Source organism: Alosa pseudoharengus, unplaced genomic scaffold (assembly GCF_046254945.1).
Source record: "Alosa pseudoharengus isolate Yale_2024_CS ecotype anadromous, Long Island Sound unplaced genomic scaffold, YU_APseudo_1.1 YU_APseudo_1.1_scf_24, whole genome shotgun sequence".
NCBI lineage: Eukaryota > Metazoa > Chordata > Actinopteri > Clupeiformes > Clupeidae > Alosa > Alosa pseudoharengus.
In genome coordinates, this window is record NW_027468689.1 from 18004725 (window position 1) to 18021591 (window position 16867).

The 16867-nt window shown below is 41.9% G+C and overlaps 2 protein-coding genes across 5 annotated transcripts; one reads left to right on the forward strand and one right to left on the reverse strand.

Annotated features, from left to right (window-relative positions):
• Positions 1–4588: 4588 nt before the first annotated feature.
• On the reverse strand, positions 4589–8928 carry LOC143142444 (ankyrin repeat domain-containing protein SOWAHA-like). Its single transcript, XM_076303323.1, has one exon. It carries the CDS (start codon positions 8773–8775, stop codon positions 6916–6918), a length of 1860 nt encoding a protein of 619 aa, XP_076159438.1. The 5' UTR covers positions 8776–8928; the 3' UTR covers positions 4589–6915.
• Positions 8929–9408: 480 nt separating this feature from the next.
• Positions 9409–16771, forward strand: septin10 (septin 10). 4 transcript variants are annotated; one of them, XM_076303326.1, is made up of 10 exons: positions 9409–9554; positions 10534–10651; positions 10942–11137; positions 11415–11601; positions 12928–13089; positions 13363–13459; positions 13739–13907; positions 14253–14385; positions 15013–15197; positions 15457–16771. In XM_076303326.1, exons 1-10 carry the CDS (start codon positions 9525–9527, stop codon positions 15470–15472), a joined length of 1293 nt encoding a protein of 430 aa, XP_076159441.1. In that variant the 5' UTR covers positions 9409–9524; the 3' UTR covers positions 15473–16771. The 4 variants fall into 4 exon arrangements, with proteins under 4 accessions (XP_076159441.1, XP_076159442.1, XP_076159439.1 ...); XM_076303327.1 differs by having other exon boundaries at positions 10537–10651; XM_076303324.1 differs by having other exon boundaries at positions 9421–9554; positions 15013–15217.
• Positions 16772–16867: the final 96 nt, after the last annotated feature.

Sequence of the window (16867 nt, forward strand, 5' to 3'; positions counted from 1 at the left end):
GATGTTACCCACCTGTGTCTGTCATTTAGGTCTAATCAATAATCAATAATTATGCAATGACAATAATAAAAAATAGCATGATGGAAGGTTTTATATTCACCTACAGGCTAAGTGTCATCATTTACTCACACATGCAAGATCTGTACATTTGCCACACACACACACACACACACACACACACACACACACACACACACACACACACACATACATACACACACACACACACACATTCAATTAGACATTTATTGTAAATTCAGTAGTTGATCACTGATTTGTTCACCCAACTCTGTAGAAGAGAGCTCTCTCTCTCTCTCTCTAGCACTCATTCTCTTTTTCTTTCTTTCTCTCACCCTCATTTTCTACCACTCACTCTGTCTCTTCTCTTACTTTCTCCCTCCCTCCCTCTCTCTCTTTCTCTCTCTCGTGCAAAGTTCATGTGGCAGCTGTAATGCTGTAATATTCCAGCAGCTTGATGTTGTTGATAAGGCCTTTGATGCCCCCACCACTCCACACTCACCCCCACCCTGAACCCCCCCCCCCCCGCCCCCACCCACCAGAAGCTCCCCGATAATTCCAGACAGTGGGAGCATGGCCCACTGTGGCCCATCAGGTTATTTCGGGCTGGAAAGGGGGCACCCGGGGCAGGTGCCTGTCAATGGGCACCGCTAAACCCCACACAGAAAGGGGGCTTTACAGTGCGCTGATGATTCAGGGGGATTTGCCAACAAGGGTCTCCGGCATGCCACCGGGGCATAGCGCTGAGGTGGCAACCAGTGCCAGAGATCGCTGAAATAACACTGTGCTTTTGGGACGCCTGGCCACACACAACAATGACCCGCGCAGGATTTGCCCAGTCCATTCCACCCCCCCACCCCCCCGCTCTCACACCCTCCTCACACCACTCTGCTGGCACAGCCCTGGCCTGGCCAAGCCTGCGCAGCCACACACTCCACAGTATGGAGAGCCATATAATATAGTTATATAAAATATATAGAAATATAACTGATGCAAAAGATGCTATACTACTCCTTCTTCTTCTTCTCCCCCTACTACTGCTACTACTACTACTACTACTACGACTACTACTACTAGGCTAATAATAATAATAATAATAGTACTAGTAGTTGTAGTAGTAATGCCTGGGGAATATAGGTTTGAGGGCACAAGTCCAAGTCCAACTTTAGTGTACACTGATGAATCATGATATATCACAATGCAAGGACAATATTATTCTTGTTTTAACCAAATGCTTAGATTCACAGACACAATCATCATCATAATAAATAATGTCTGCAGACACAGTACACTACAGGGTTAAGGTTGTGCTTGCAACTGCACTACTGTGCTGTGCTGTGATAATCTTGCAGAAACACAATACAATAGTGGTAAACACACACACACACACATACACAGAGGTACTTATATGGACTTGAACCACTTTATTTGTAAAGTGTAGACTATGTGATGGTGATACTGCACTATAAACAATAAATTGATTGATTGATTACTAACATTAATTATTATTGTATATTTATTGTCAGAAGTTGAATATCATAAACACTAGATGGCGCTAGTGATACAGTGCACAATAATGATCTTCTATGGATAGATGATAGTGAAGTAATTCTGAGGTCTGATTAAAATATTGTTTCCTAATAGAGAAAGAGATACTTGATTATCGGTGCTTATACCTACCTTGTTTAGATGATGTAAAATCTAGATTATATACCAAAAATGCAAACAGAATACTGTTACTGTAATGTATCAAATCCCTGATAAAATAAAATAGGTGTATGGCCCCATCTAGTGGAAAGTGAGTTTGTCCTAAAAACATAATTTGTGTAACAACATCATTCCATGGACAAAAACAAAGCATCATGCATCAGCTCTTTCACTTTCCCTCCACCTGAGGAGGTCCAGTTCAGAGGGGTTCATGGGGGCTTTCTAAAGGTGAAGAATGTGTGACTGTAGTCTCTCAATTCTTAAGCCAGGCCAATCAGACTGATCCACTGAGCTGCTTGACATTCTGATTGGGTTTTTGCTCATTCTAATGTTGGACTGGTTCAGACAAGTTATACACAAAAATGGAAAAGGGCTTTTTAACTGAACAGACCTTTGAAAGCAAAGATGATGAATGTGTCTAATTGAACCCAAAATGTGGCACTCTTAAAACAAATGTGTCAGAAACAATACAACACAACAAACAAACTGTGTTGTCCCTATCTGGACATAGAGGTGTGTGAAAAAACAACACAAGTTGTTTTATTTTCAACACATTTGCAAGAGTGTACACAATATAACAAAAGCAATGTGTTAGAAACAACACACGTCCCTATCTGGACATTAGATGTGTTAAAAACAACTTCTGCTATTTTCAACACATTTGTTTTAAGAGTGTGTAATCATTTATATTTTCCTTTCTTCCACTTAATAATATTTAGCCTAGCCTTTCCCCCTTGTTCTAGGTGACAAATCATGAGGTGTACTGCAAAGTAAACTACCTTTTTTATTTGGATGACTACCGCTTTATTTTTGCAAGAGTTCATTCCATTAAGATACCTATGAGGAAAGACTTGACACAATCTATCTTGTTACTACATGTTCATTTCGAAACACATTATTGTGTGGTACAATTTGTCCTTGTAATCCTGGTTAGGATCTGAGCTCCATCTCTCATCTCTGACATATCTGTTTTTTTTGTCTCTCTCAAATCCAAAACAAAAGTGTTTATGGCTTGCTACTGCAACTTCAGACTTTAGATTAGAATACTCGTCTATTTCTTTCTTAAACAATGAGTGCAATCTAACTGAACTGGAGTAGCCCCCATTAAAAAACCTTCTTAAAAAATTGTACAAACATCCAATCCCGTCTCCCCTCTTTACTTCAGATTATGCAGCATGCAGGAACAGGAGAAGAGAGCTCTGACCAACAGGGATTAGACCTGAAGTGACAGATGACAATCACATACGTTGGCAGTGATTCCTAGGCATGTTAAGATGCCAACCATACTGCCAGACAGATGGACAATTAAGAGAAAAGGACTATTCAGATTATCTACAGTATGTTTACCTTTGCCTTTACACACAACAACCTCACGTCATTATGGTGACCTTACACAAACACCTTGAAAGATATAGAATTTAAAAAGGTTTGACACTTTTATGGGTGACATACATCATCTGGAAAAATATTTGTATATATAAATATACAGTTTACAAAGCATGTGCTCTGTCCACTGCTCTGTTCTTTATGCAGATACTGCACCTCCCAAGACAATATCAACATTAACATAAGATTTGTAGGAATTGCTTCAAAACAAGCCCTAAACATGGAGTACTCTATTCCTTAATGAGAACATATTGTGACTGTGGTAACCTGCTTACGCCGTTGAGGAAGAAGAAAGCAGTCTTTCAGTCAATAGGTCTGCGGTCGTTCAGTCAAGAATGCCATGCAGCCATTCACTGATTGCTGAAAACTGAACAGCTTTCAGATTTGGAATTTGAACAATTTAACACGAATGTTCCACATACTAAAAAGGTGAAGTTGATAACCTTGGATGGGCCTATTCTCCCTGATCAGAGTGCCTGTCTGACTTTGAATGTGGCAGGGGTCCTTGGCCCACTGGTGGTCAGTGAAAGCCTTGCCAGTGGTTCCTGACCGTGCTATAAATAAATCAATTAAATTAAAGTGTGGTAATTACAATGATTTTTCATTCAACAGGGGTCCTAAGGTTTACTTTGAAATTCGGGAAAGTGGTCACTGGGTCGCAATCAAACCCCTGAACTATGGCATACCCTGACTCTGGGAGAAGTTGAGGTTTCCTGTGACTCGTATGAAGTTTTCCAAAGGCACTTCCCCTTCACAGTCACTTCACAACATCATAGTGTTACTAGGACTGCAAGGGAATTTGACACTGTGGTGGATACAACTCAGTGGGTATAAATAATCATGGAAACTGTGTGATATCTCTGTATCATGTGTCATCATGACTACGTACCACTACACCTGCAGAAGGTTGTGCTCATCCTCAACTGTTTTGTCATATCAATTTCTTATTTTAAGCCCATTTTTTCCCCTTTAAAAACATTCATTCATCAAGATATGCAAAATCACCATAATTATGTCATTCACATGTGTGCAGGCTATTCTATCAGTCATGAACACATTCAGAGTGAAAAAAGAATGAGAGAAATATACCAAAATCTGCCCTTCCGCTGCAAGCTATACGCCATGATTTCATGGTTAGTCTGAATCTCTGTAGTGACCGTCTCTCTGCAGTTCTAGTCTACTCCCTCCCGCTCAGCTCATTTGCTCTGGGACAGGTGTTCTGTGTGTCAACCCACGCTGCACAAATGACGATGGATTGGTTAGGGAAGCCTGAACTGGAAAATGGACGGGAGTGAGACTAGGCTGTAATCACTTTTTCCCAGACCTTGCCCTTGCATCAACCAAGATGTAGGCATAGACACAGGCTTCAGTGACATGCAGTCCATGGCAAGAATGAGTCAAGTTCTTTTTCTTTTATATAGTGAGGGTTATGGCAGGAAATTGTGTGCTATAAATATCACAAAACCACTTGTTTTTTTCCTAATAAAACTTTATTTCAAGATTCACTCTTCAAATGTTAGCATGGTGTTATTCTGTTCAACCGTACAGATGACAGCAGAATTAGGCCTACGTTTAAAGCTAGGCTTGTTCTCAGGAGAGCTTCTCAAAAGAAGACTACTTTGAGATGTCTGCTAGTGGCATATCAAAATGTTTACATGTAAACCCAAGACAATCTGATAAGAAAAAAAAATCCTGAGATCGATTATCATTTGGCATTCTAGGTACCAGCCCTTATCAAAGAAGCTATGTGAACTATTTCACATAATATGTAACAACTTATATATTACAGTGTGAGTGTTATAACACATCTTGTGTAGAAATATAAAAAAAATAACAATAAACATTTGCACCAATATTTATGGACATTAATGAATATATTAATACTCTAAACAATATGCAGGAAATGAGTAAAAGAACACAATAAAAATGCAGGAATGAGAGCAAATCAACTGTGCTGTTAAAAGAAACAAATCAATTAAGATTCCAAAAGTGATTGTTGTGTCCAGTTTGCACGGGTAGTGTTTTTATGATATAACAGGTCACATAAATAAAACTATAAAATACTGACCTTAATTGACATGTTATAAAAGTGATTTCAAAAAATATTTTTTTGAATCCCCCTCCATTTAGTGTAGTTTGTCCTTGGGTGTGCAGTGTAATGTTAAATGGGGAGAAAACATTCTTCCTGTGTTTTGACAAATCCCCTAGTACAGATCTTGCGGCAAACAGTAACAAAAAGTAAACAAATCAGTGGAAAGCACGCTACAAGGAACAATTTGTAATTCCACGTGATGACGATATAGTAAATAACATTACGACTAACATCTAAGTACAAAACACCAAATATCATGAACTATGCCTTTAAGAACTGACATTCAGAATTCTGTGCCAGACAGCCACTCCCCACACCCTCCCCTCCCCCCGTCACCCCTACCCCTCAATTACTGAAAGCTTGACAATGCAGGCAGCATTTTTAATGAGAGAACTGCTAACATGGCGTTTCTAGGTCTGGGGCTGGGATGGGGTGGGGGTGTTGTTGACTGCATGGCTGCACAGTGCACTATGGGGTAGTGAGCGGGGGGTCTATAGGGACCTCCATGAGACAAACACAGCACAGCCATCTGATGGTGCTAGGATAGTGCGCTCAGTTCAACCCCATATGATTCTGCAGAGGTTTTCTTCCATTTCCCATCCCTCACCATCAGCAAGCTTTGGCTTGCCGGTGACATACCCGACAGACAGTGAGGTGAGCAAACTTGCTGGGGCAACAACATCAGAAATGCCATGAACTTGTCACGGAACACATGTAATAATGAAAGAGAAGTCTTGCAAAACAGCCTACAGCTACCCAATCAGGACTGAGAACTGAGAAATGCAGCCCTTGAGCAGAAAAGTGCCCAGTGAGATTAATACCCAGCGTAGGCAGATACTTTAAGTGCTGGTTTTAAATATACAGGCATAGTAAAGCAAGCAAAGCTATCAGATTGTTCTCTCATTGTGCCCACATACTGGATACTGATCGGAATATGATATATTATTAGTAGTGTTCTGATGTGTTGAATTTCAACATCAAATCAAATGTCATATAACACCTATTAGCAATGTTAAAGCTGCCAAAATCTCTACATCATTCTTCTTATCAAGCATAGTAATTCATAGTGTCTTTCAAACCACACACCTCTCTATTTGCACATGTCTTGTGCAGTTGTTTGGAAGTAATTTAGTCTCTTATCAGTAGAGTAACCTAGTCTTATTACACTCAGCTTCATCCTGTCTGACATGCTGTGGCCTGCAGTGGTAACGTTCAGTAATAGGCCTGCAGTCCACCAGGGCTTTAGTTTAGATTAAGACCTTGTTACAAAATACAGCGTGATTTAACACAACATGTGACCGTGTGACACTGAAATCCTTTGTCAGTGATCCAGGCTACTTAGCAGGTCCAATGGGGCCCTTTACATGTAAGCTTTGGTTATAAACTCACTGACCAGGAAATGGTCCCTGCCAAAGAGATTTCAAATTTGCAAAAAATTTTGCACCACTATTCTGAAAGGTTCCAGATATTAAGGTTACTCCAAGTAGAAATTAATTCTCTGTAGGCTACTCTCATACAACTACAGCCTTTCACAGGCTTAGAGGGCTTTACTGTTAGACCTTTGTTGAAAGTTAAAGTACATTTCAAGTAGCCTAAAGCAATGATGAAAAAAGGACACAGTTAAGAAGTAGATTTGTTACATATACTACATTCTCAACCCACAGTGAGAATATGAGAGAATGTAAATAGGCTGGTTTTGATCTGTTATCGGCTCACCCAAACAGGCTTGACATGGGCCTGGTCCGAGGTGGACTTTTATGGTGAGCCACCTCGCTCAGCTGCCTGTCACTGAACGAGGTGCTGTGAACTATCTGTGTCCTGAAGCGGATCTTGTTCATCTTGGGTTTCATCTTGCTCAGCGAGGACTTCCTGCGCAAAGGCTTTGTCCTGGCAGAGCTGGCACCGTCGTGGACATCCTCCTCACTGTGGTTAAGTAACTTCAGGGGCCTCAGGTTAGACTGGAGGACCTTTGACAGCCTCCATCGACTGCCCTCACCGTAGTCATTGTTCTCTGTGTCTGACTCATCATGCCCCCCTGTAATCTCACATATTTCCCGAGCCACGCTTTTGGGAAGGTACTGACAAGCTTTTTTCCCACTGTAGTCTCGGGCTTCCACATCTGCATCGTAAGCCCCTACAAGTAGCTTCACCACATCGACGTGATTGTGCATAGCTGCCAAGTGCAGGGGAGTGTAGCCAGCACTTGACCGGACATTGATGTTAATAGGCACAGCATGCTGCTTGGCATAGTTCACCAGCAGGGCCAAAAGCTCCTGCTTGCCAAGCTTAGCTGCCCAGTGGAGGCAGGTGAATCCCGTGACAAAGTCCTTCTTCGAGATTAGGGTTGGCTCGCAGGCAAGAAGCCGGTGCAGGCTCTCCCACTCCCCGTCAGACGCACACATCATCCACTCATGTTCCATAGGGTCCAAGGAGACCGGGGTGTTCTCGTCATCTGTGATCGAGGACACCATAGAACCCGTCTCGCTATCGCTCCTTGAATCCTTGTGCCTTGTGGAGAGATAAACCGAGTTTCTAAGCACCATGCTGCGTCGTACCTGTGGAGAGCTGTTCATCATCAACTCAATAAAATTTTTACGGCTGCCTCGCGGGGTGTTGGTGTCACTCCCGGACATGCTTGTTGTGTCAAAATGCCCCTCGTCGCTTCCTTCCGATATGTTGGACCCCACACTGCGCTGGGACCCTCCAGATTTTCTCCTCCTCACGACACATTTTATACTGTCCTCGTATGATTTCTCTGGCCCCTGTCCGTTCTGGGGCACCGCCTCAGAATACTTTTTTGAGTTGTGCTCATCAAACGCATCGACTTCGGACAAAGTCTGATCGTGCTGTGGCAAACACACAGGTTGTGGAAGGCTGAACATGGTCCCATCGGAAGCGGCGGGCAGGGGAGACGCCTCAATCACGGCGATCTTTGGTATGCTCTGGTCGGTCGAGTCGGACGGCTCGTCCATTTTTTTCATAGGCGTACAGCTGCTCGTATTCCCCATTTTCGAAAGATTGTTAGATTCGGGAACTAGCAAGGCTGCCGAAGATGCATGCACTCCGCCAGAAGAGCTGTCTCGTGGCCGTTCCACTTCCCTGCTGTTGTCACTTCTGTAACCTGAGCCAGGTGGTATTTCTTGTTTTGCATCATCGTTTCCCGCAGATTCCAAAGAGCGCTCTGCTGCCTTATTGCAGTCGCTGAGGTTTATCTGAGGCATGTTGTGGAGAGAGCTGCCAACGATTATTTTTTTGGTGAGAGCATCATTTTCACCGTTAATTACAGTCTGCTCGCTCCTTTCATTGCCATTGTCTCCACACAGGGTGTTTTTATCCTGTATAATAGAACCCCTGTATTTCTTTTTCAAACACACATATTTAGTCCCATTCTCGAGCTTCACAAATGCTACATTGTCCACGTGCATTTTAAAAGCATCCTTCATCATATCTTTGTTATTTGGATCTGACGTTAAAACAGCTTTGAAATGATCGATCAGTTCCAGGTTCTTCACTGTACCTCCTCTCTCCATTAGGAACCTTAACACCGTTTCTTGCGTGCAATCGGTCGCCATTGGGTTTGCGGAGATAATAAGCTACTGTTAATCCTGAAAAACGTATGAGAGGTCTGGTCATTGCCTCTAAAAAATGTGTAAAATATCCTAAATTTGGGTGGCAGCCTGCGCACTACAACAACTAGGACATGGCATCAGGCGAGGTCCCCCTAATCACCCAGGTAAGAGCTTGGCAAAATCTGACAGCAGCTCGCAAGCTCGTGGGTTACTAATAAATAACAATCCACGCCCCCTAGCAACCACCTTGCTATAAGCCATCAAACGATGCAACTGAGACCTGGGGTTTGCCATTTTGGATCAAACCATTATAAAGAACCATGGGGAAACAGTTCTTCGGTTGAACCAAAATGGCGTCAGTTTCACAAATGAACGCTATATACACTTCCGGAACAACCCCAGAGTTGGTTCATACCATTAAAATGAACTAGGTGAATAGTTTATTTTATGGAATACCTTCATGACCGTGAAAGGTATCATTCATATCACACTTAAGTAAATATGTATTATTGAAGTGTTCCATATTTACATAAACTTGTGTGGTCACGTTACATTCGAAATATAAGATAATTTACCATAAGTGTGCCATCAAATCACCTAGTGAATCATCTCAACATGAAATAGCACTGCATTCCATTCGTGGTGGAAAGGAAAATTGTCCAAACTTTCTTTCGCTATCTGTCTCGTTTGTTTGGATTTCGGTTATTTGTTTCAGGACTTTACTTGATTGTAAGGAAATAAACACAACTAGCATGTCTTCATCCGACGTTGCACGACAAGGGGTACGTCTACAGGTTTTCATTCAATTACAAAATAAATTAAAAAAAAATCTCAACGTAACACTGAGAGTCAGCTAGCAAGCAAACTTGCTAACTAGGGCGGCTTGGGCTTGGGCCTTATACAAATCATAGCCTACTGTGCTAACTGGCTAGCTAACTATCAACTTTATAGCTATGTGGCACATTTTATCAATTGCGCTTTGTAGGCTACGTGTCACGTTAGTTTAACTGGTGTGATTAAACAAGTAAGCAACTTACTTATATAGCCATCATATTGAGGATCTTCGTTAACGCTAGGTATATTTCAGTTGATGTAGCTCTAGAATGTTTAATACTACATCTTAATTATTCCAGGGCATCATCACAAATATTATATATATATATATATATATTTATATATGAAACTGGACAACCATAGGCCCAACCATTGCCAGGAAATCAGTGTCCCTTAAGCATTTCTGTGAACGGGTCCGAACAAGCTAGCCCATAACCTACACCAAATGTTGAGTGATTGTGTACATCCCAGCCATAAGTCCACTTGGACCCGAAGACCTTTCATTCAACTTGCGTTGGGCGTGGTTTTCCTAGAATCCCTATTGTTACGTTTTATCAATCAACGTTACATGAATAGTTTGCATGACATGTAATGCAATAGAATAGACCACTTCTACTAGTAGGGATGCGCAGAAATCAGCGTTCAACTCTTCCAAGAACGGCCCAGGCCGTACCAATTTGGGTAGAATGTCCCGAGGTATTTCAAGGCTAGGGCCTTGTCGTTTGCGTTAGTGGAAATAGTCTAATTTTAAGATTATAAATATGTACTAGCGGAGGTAAACATCTGAGAGTACGGACTGCAGTAGGAACATCCATTCATTTTTTGAAAAGCATCACTCAGAGGGAGGGTTGCAGACACCATGGTCTTGATAGTTTGCTTGTTTTTGTGTGTTGGTGGCTTGTGAACATCTCTCCTTTTCATCCTCAGCAGGACAAGAATGCTAGACCCCTGTCCTTGTCAGGACATGTTGGCTTTGATAGCCTACCCGATCAACTCGTCAACAAGTCCACCAATCAGGGGTTCTGCTTCAATATCCTCTGTATTGGTAAGTGAAATAGTCATATGGGTTCTCATGCATTGTGGTCTGTGGGCGTATTAGTTGTTTGTTGAGATGTGTGTCCTTGCACCTACCACCAATGCCAGATATAGCAATCGATTAATTGAAAGTTTTAGGGTTTGAATGCAAAACATAGCATTGATTTTTGTTTTGCTGTATCATACTGCAGTTCATTTGACAACGAGGTTGTCAGTTCCGCTATGAAATTCTCTGAGCAGTCTCTGAAATTGTGTGAAGTAAGCCAGTAACCAACCACCCATGTGTGTTGTCATACTCAGGTGAAACTGGTATCGGTAAGTCCACCCTGATGGACACGCTGTTCAACACAAACTTTGAGAACTTTGAGTCATCTCACTTTGAGCCCAAAGTCAAGTTGCGGGCCCAGACCTACGACCTGCAGGAGAGCAACGTGCGGTTAAAGCTCACCATCGTAAACACGGTGGGCTTTGGAGACCAGATGAACAAGCAGGAAAGGTAAGAAGATACAGTTACTTTATATCTACACCTTTAGAAAGGTTTGATTTATTATCAGGGCTGATTTATTATGAGAGTGTTTTGTCAACTGAAGTGCTGTACTGGTTACAGCTACTGGTCTACCCCTAGAACATCTACACTAATCGTAGTGCTGAAACTTCAGAGATTGTAACACCTGGTCCTACAAACGGAATATATTTTTTGGGTTTTCCCATCTGTCTATGCAGAGCTGTAATCACTGTGTATTGATTGACGTTCTGCTGTCCTTGTCTTGTAGTTATCAGCATGTGGTGGACTATATCGACACCCAGTTTGAGTCGTACTTGCAGGAGGAGCTGAAGATCAAGCGCTCGCTGCATAACTACCACGACTCACGCATCCACGCCTGCCTCTACTTCATCGCCCCGTCTGGCCATTCGCTCAAGTCCCTTGACCTCGTCACCATGAAGAAACTCGACAGCAAGGTCCGCTTGCACACCCTGATGTGTGTGTGTGTGTGTGTGTGTGTGAGTGTGATGTTCGCACGCACGCACGTTGCACTCACATTTGGCTACTTAATATCACATAGCCTATGATTGCTTGCATGAATTCAGCATTGTTGACAATATATCTAAAAGGCGTTGCACATGTCAACTTCTATCACATGCCGTAGATTACAGCTGCTCGATTATGACAAAAAATATTATTATTATCGATTTTGTTGTTTTCATAATCATTGGAAGTCATAGATGGTATTTTTTGAATATTTTCAGTATTCAGTGTTCCAACACAAATGCATGGGAATGCAGAAATGTAGCCATGGAGGTTTGGTTAGGTTAGAAGTCAGGAAGTAATGGAAAAATGGTTTAAGAGTATTCATTGTCATAAACGGGAAGAGCATTTAGCACATTCCACAAAGTATATGAAAATACTTGTCAAGGCCTTATTTATTGCTTTGTAGTAACCAAGCTCTGCAGTGGGGCCAAATTGCATAGTGCCTCAGCGTTTGGGTGACAAGACCTTCATGATTCACTGTTTAAGGATAGATAAATATATTTTGTCCACTACTTCTTTTTTTGTTTTTGTCAGTTTTACCTACACAACAAATGCAAGCAGTTTTTTAACCCTACATTTGACTTAGTTGACTTGGTTGGTGTGCTTTTGTGGTTGAGTATGCCACTCTTTGATCTACATAAATCGTGTAAGCCTTGTAATCTTCCTGCCTCTCCGCTTTCTTCCCCCAAGGACCTTTTTGTTTGTTTATATTGTTCAAATATCATGTGAAATGGCCGTTTCCAGAGAGTTCTGAGGCCTTCTGAAAGCCTGTGTTGGTTTCATACGATGGTTAAGTGGGAGTTTCCTGCTCTGGGAGATCTTGGCGTGACAGGAGAGGACAAGCCTTAAAATAGCGGTGGCTTGACTCAGTGCAAGGGTAACCATGGGCTAGGCTGGGGTGTGACGGCTTCCAGAAGCCTTAGTTCATGTTTCACAATGGGTAGTTACTGAAACTTGTTTCAGAAAAGGGTTGGACCCAGACATGCATACAGTGATAGAAGAGGGGAAAAAAGCAATTTCAAATCTGTTTGTCATGGCAGTTTTTTATGATCTGTTGCTGATGCTATGATATGGTCCCAGATCCAGTTTGGGCCTGTGTTCACATTGCACTTTGAAATGTATGATCTGTTGAAGGTTCTGTTTAAAGTGCACTCATCTTTGACACATGCCATTAATCTTTGTTTCCTTGGGTCTCAATCTTGCTCATTGTTATGAATAACTTAATCCTTTCTGATGATGATTGCTGGTCTGTTCAGGTGAACATCATTCCTGTCATCGCCAAAGCAGACACCATCTCCAAGAGCGAACTGCACAAGTTCAAAATCAAGATCATGAGCGAGCTCGTCAGTAACGGGGTCCAGATTTACCAGTTCCCGGTCGACGACGAGACCGTGTCCAAGATCAACACAGCCATGAACGTGAGAGCCAAGCTCATGTTTATTTACCCAGCCAATGCTTCTCATTCTCCCTCTCCGCAGATGCCTCTGTTGTAGACATGAGAGCAATTAAGATGTTTTAAAGACATTATGAAGTATTCAGTTGAGAAAGATTTTGCAAGGATGAAGGCCATAGTCAAGTCATTTTTAAGGTCTTTTAATGTAATGTGAAACCATGCCTCCGATTTGTGCAAAACTATGTTTATGCAACATCATAAAGTAGTATATTCGACCACTGCATGTCTCTGTTACCAGGGCCACCTTCCATTCGCTGTGGTGGGAAGCACAGAGGAAGTGAAGATCGGCAATAAGATGGTGAAGGCAAGGCAATACCCATGGGGAGTGGTGCAAGGTATGCTTCACATAACACTGGGCTTAGGAAAGCCCCTACCAGGTCATAGATTTTATATGTACTGAACCTGTCTTGATTGTCTAATAGAAAGTTGATGAATAGGCCTATGGCTAATGACTAATATGCCAGTTGTAATGGTTGGTTTAAATTATAATTTCCAAACGTTATATCTTCAATATATGAGTAGAATTTGTTTTGCAGCATTCAAAATGACAAAATGTTTCCTTGGTTTACACATTATTTGTAATGATCTGTGTGGCTGTTGTTGTGGTTCCTCAGTGGAGAACGAGAACCACTGTGACTTTGTAAAGCTGCGGGAGATGCTGATCTGTGTGAACATGGAGGACCTGCGGGAGCAGACGCACACGCGCCACTATGAGCTCTACCGCCGCTGCAAGCTGGAGGAAATGGGCTTCAAGGACACCAACCCAGAGAGCAAGCCCGTCAGGTAGGTACCTAGAGAGCAACGCCCGTCAGGTAACGTTAGGGACCCGGAGGACAACGCCCGTCAGGTAATGTTAGGAACCCAGAGAGTAACACCCAAGTGGCGGCAACAAAAGTAGTCCTGAATCAAAATCGACACGGTGGCGTCGGCAGAGATCTGTAAAAGCGGAGTGCGTCACACTCATGTCGGCTAAGAGTTATAGAAAGTGAAAGCCTAAGCATTTAAGTGTCCCAAAAGTCCGCCAACAAACAGACAGGGGTAAAAACATATCCCTCCTTGGCGGAGGTAATGATTGGAGTAACCTATGTGCAAATGTAGTTGACCAAGTTTGTGTGTGTGTGTGTCCAGCCTGCAGGAGACATATGAGGCCAAGCGGCAGGAGTTCCTTGGGGAGCTTCAGCGGCGGGAGGAGGAGATGAGGCAGATGTTCGTCCAGCGAGTGAAGGAGAAGGAGATGGAGCTCAAGGAGGCCGAGAGAGATGTAAGGGGCCTGGAAATGAAACACACACACACACACTCTCCAGTACACATGCATTTTCAAGAACTCAACAATATCAACAAATTAATTTTTAATGCCAATGTAGTTTGAATTCAACATGAATAAGACTCTAGGGTAATAAAGTCCCTCTTACTTTGTGAGAACATAGAGCCTCAGAGTATCCAATTGCAAACTATGCTTGGAGCTCAGTTCAAAAGTACTTGATAAAGTGTGAGGGTCTAAACCAGAGACTTTCTAATGAGGAGACACAGTACTCAAAGAATCCTCCATAGTGATGTATAGGGGTTAGTTCATAATGCCAATATGTCAGTTTACATATATCCTGCCCCTTCCTGTAATGTAAATAACCAACTGCATTTTTATACTTTTTAGCCTTTAGCGGTTTGGGGGAGAGTAACCAACCTTATTTTTATCCTTTAGAGCGATTTGGGGGAGATATGTATATTGTTCAATTCAGATTTAAACACAGATTCGCCTGATGTGTGGGCATCCTTACGTACACCTCCCCATTCTCCCCGAAATAACTGCCCATAAGTGCATTACCAAGATGGCCACCAAGTAGGGGGACTTTGTCTAAGCATCCTTTTTTATTGTCTTCTGCATCTGCAGCTTCAGGGCAAGTTTGAGCAGCTGAAGCGTCTCCATCAAGACGAGAAGAGCAAGCTGGACGACAAGAGGAGGACCCTGGAGGACGAGATCAACACCTTCAACAAGAAGAAGGCCGCCGCCGAGCTCCTGCAGGGTCAGTCCTTCAACACCAACACCAACGCCAAGAAGGACAAGGACCGCAAGAAGTAAGCACCTCTTCACCTGGGTAAAGTATATGATTACCCAGCAGCAATGCATTAAAGTATCACTTTTAAATGAAATTTACATGCACAAATTAGTGGTCGTTCTAAATAAAAAAAACTACTAATGGTGGTCTTTATACTAGGACCGTTTTCCTGAAATTAGATTTAAAAATGGCAATATCGCTTGCAGTATCACAATGTACTTAAGACAATAACAGTTACTCTTGAATATTAATAACGTGTTTTTTTTGCCTCTTCACAGCTCTGGATTCATGTGAACAATGCTGGAAGAATCACTTGCTGCACCACTATCATCTTCACAGTGAAGACCAGTAATAACAGCCTCTCATTTCTGACCCTTCTTTCATTGTCTTTCTTTGCACAGTGTCTGTTTATGATATGTATATATGTCCATCACCAGCTGGACTGAGTTAGTTTACACTACACGTCAGTAAGCACAGAGTGCATGAGTCCCTTCCTACACTGCCAAGACCGGTGCGGAGCTAAAAGACGCCTTTGAACTCTAATCGCTCTTACTTTTGGGTCATTTTTAAGAGCATCGTAAGTGCGAAAATGACCCTGTGTATCGAGGTGCCAAAAACTCTCCAGTCAGTATCTGGCTGGAGATTGATATCCTGTATCAAGACTTTTCGTTTTCTACCAATACTGTTGTTCAGAGCCCATCTTTACGGCAAGGCTGGATGGGTTCCCTCTCAGTGTACGCGTCAATAATGACTACCCCCCCCAAGTTCCCTACAACATCATATCTATTGTTGTTACATTTGTCATTTGAAACACTTATTGCATGTATTATTTTTATATATATATTAAGGTGTGGCTCTGTGTTTGTATACTTTGTTCTGAATCACAGTGTAGGACTTTGTTTCTTAATTGCATATCAGTGGTTTTCATTACACCAGCATTACTTGGGAAGGGGGAGCAGGTTTGGCAATCTCAGTCATTCAAGGTTAGTGTGGCTACAGGCCCAGCGAAAAGCTTATTAGCCACCATTCAATATATTTCAAAATTTTTCATAACATTTATACCAGTGGCGACTGACCACTATGTTTTGATACATGTGGAAGTCAGACTATCTCTGTATGGTTCAGATTGCCCCATCTCCCCTAAGAGAGAGGCGAAGACTATTTTTTATTTGTATTTACTAGCACTATGCAATAAATAAATTCGTAAATATATATTAATGAAACCACAAATAATGTAAAATGTTGTATGCCAGGTACTGTTACCAATATGTGAGTGCCTTTTGAAAAATGCTTGAGTGTTACACATGGTATGGCTGCTGACACTTGTCAAGAAGAACAGCTCACTTGAGAATACGTGTTGCCTTTTTGTAGTGGATGTTAGTGATAACGATCCTCTAGTCGGATTACCAGTATGTGTAGCATAATTATCTTCACTGAAATGTTCACATGATGCCTGAATTCACTTTTTACAGTTTGTAACCACATGAAGCATTTTTTCTAGCATTTCTAGTATGTATTTTTTGCATTTATATTTATCTTTACTGTTTACAAGGGGTTTACAAACACAAAAGCCAAAATAAAACTTTATATTAATGTGGTATTGCATTATTGAATAAGTTGAGTCTTGTCCACTTGCCTTACTAGTAAACACTTAAACTAAAAATATAAAACTAAATATATTGACACTAA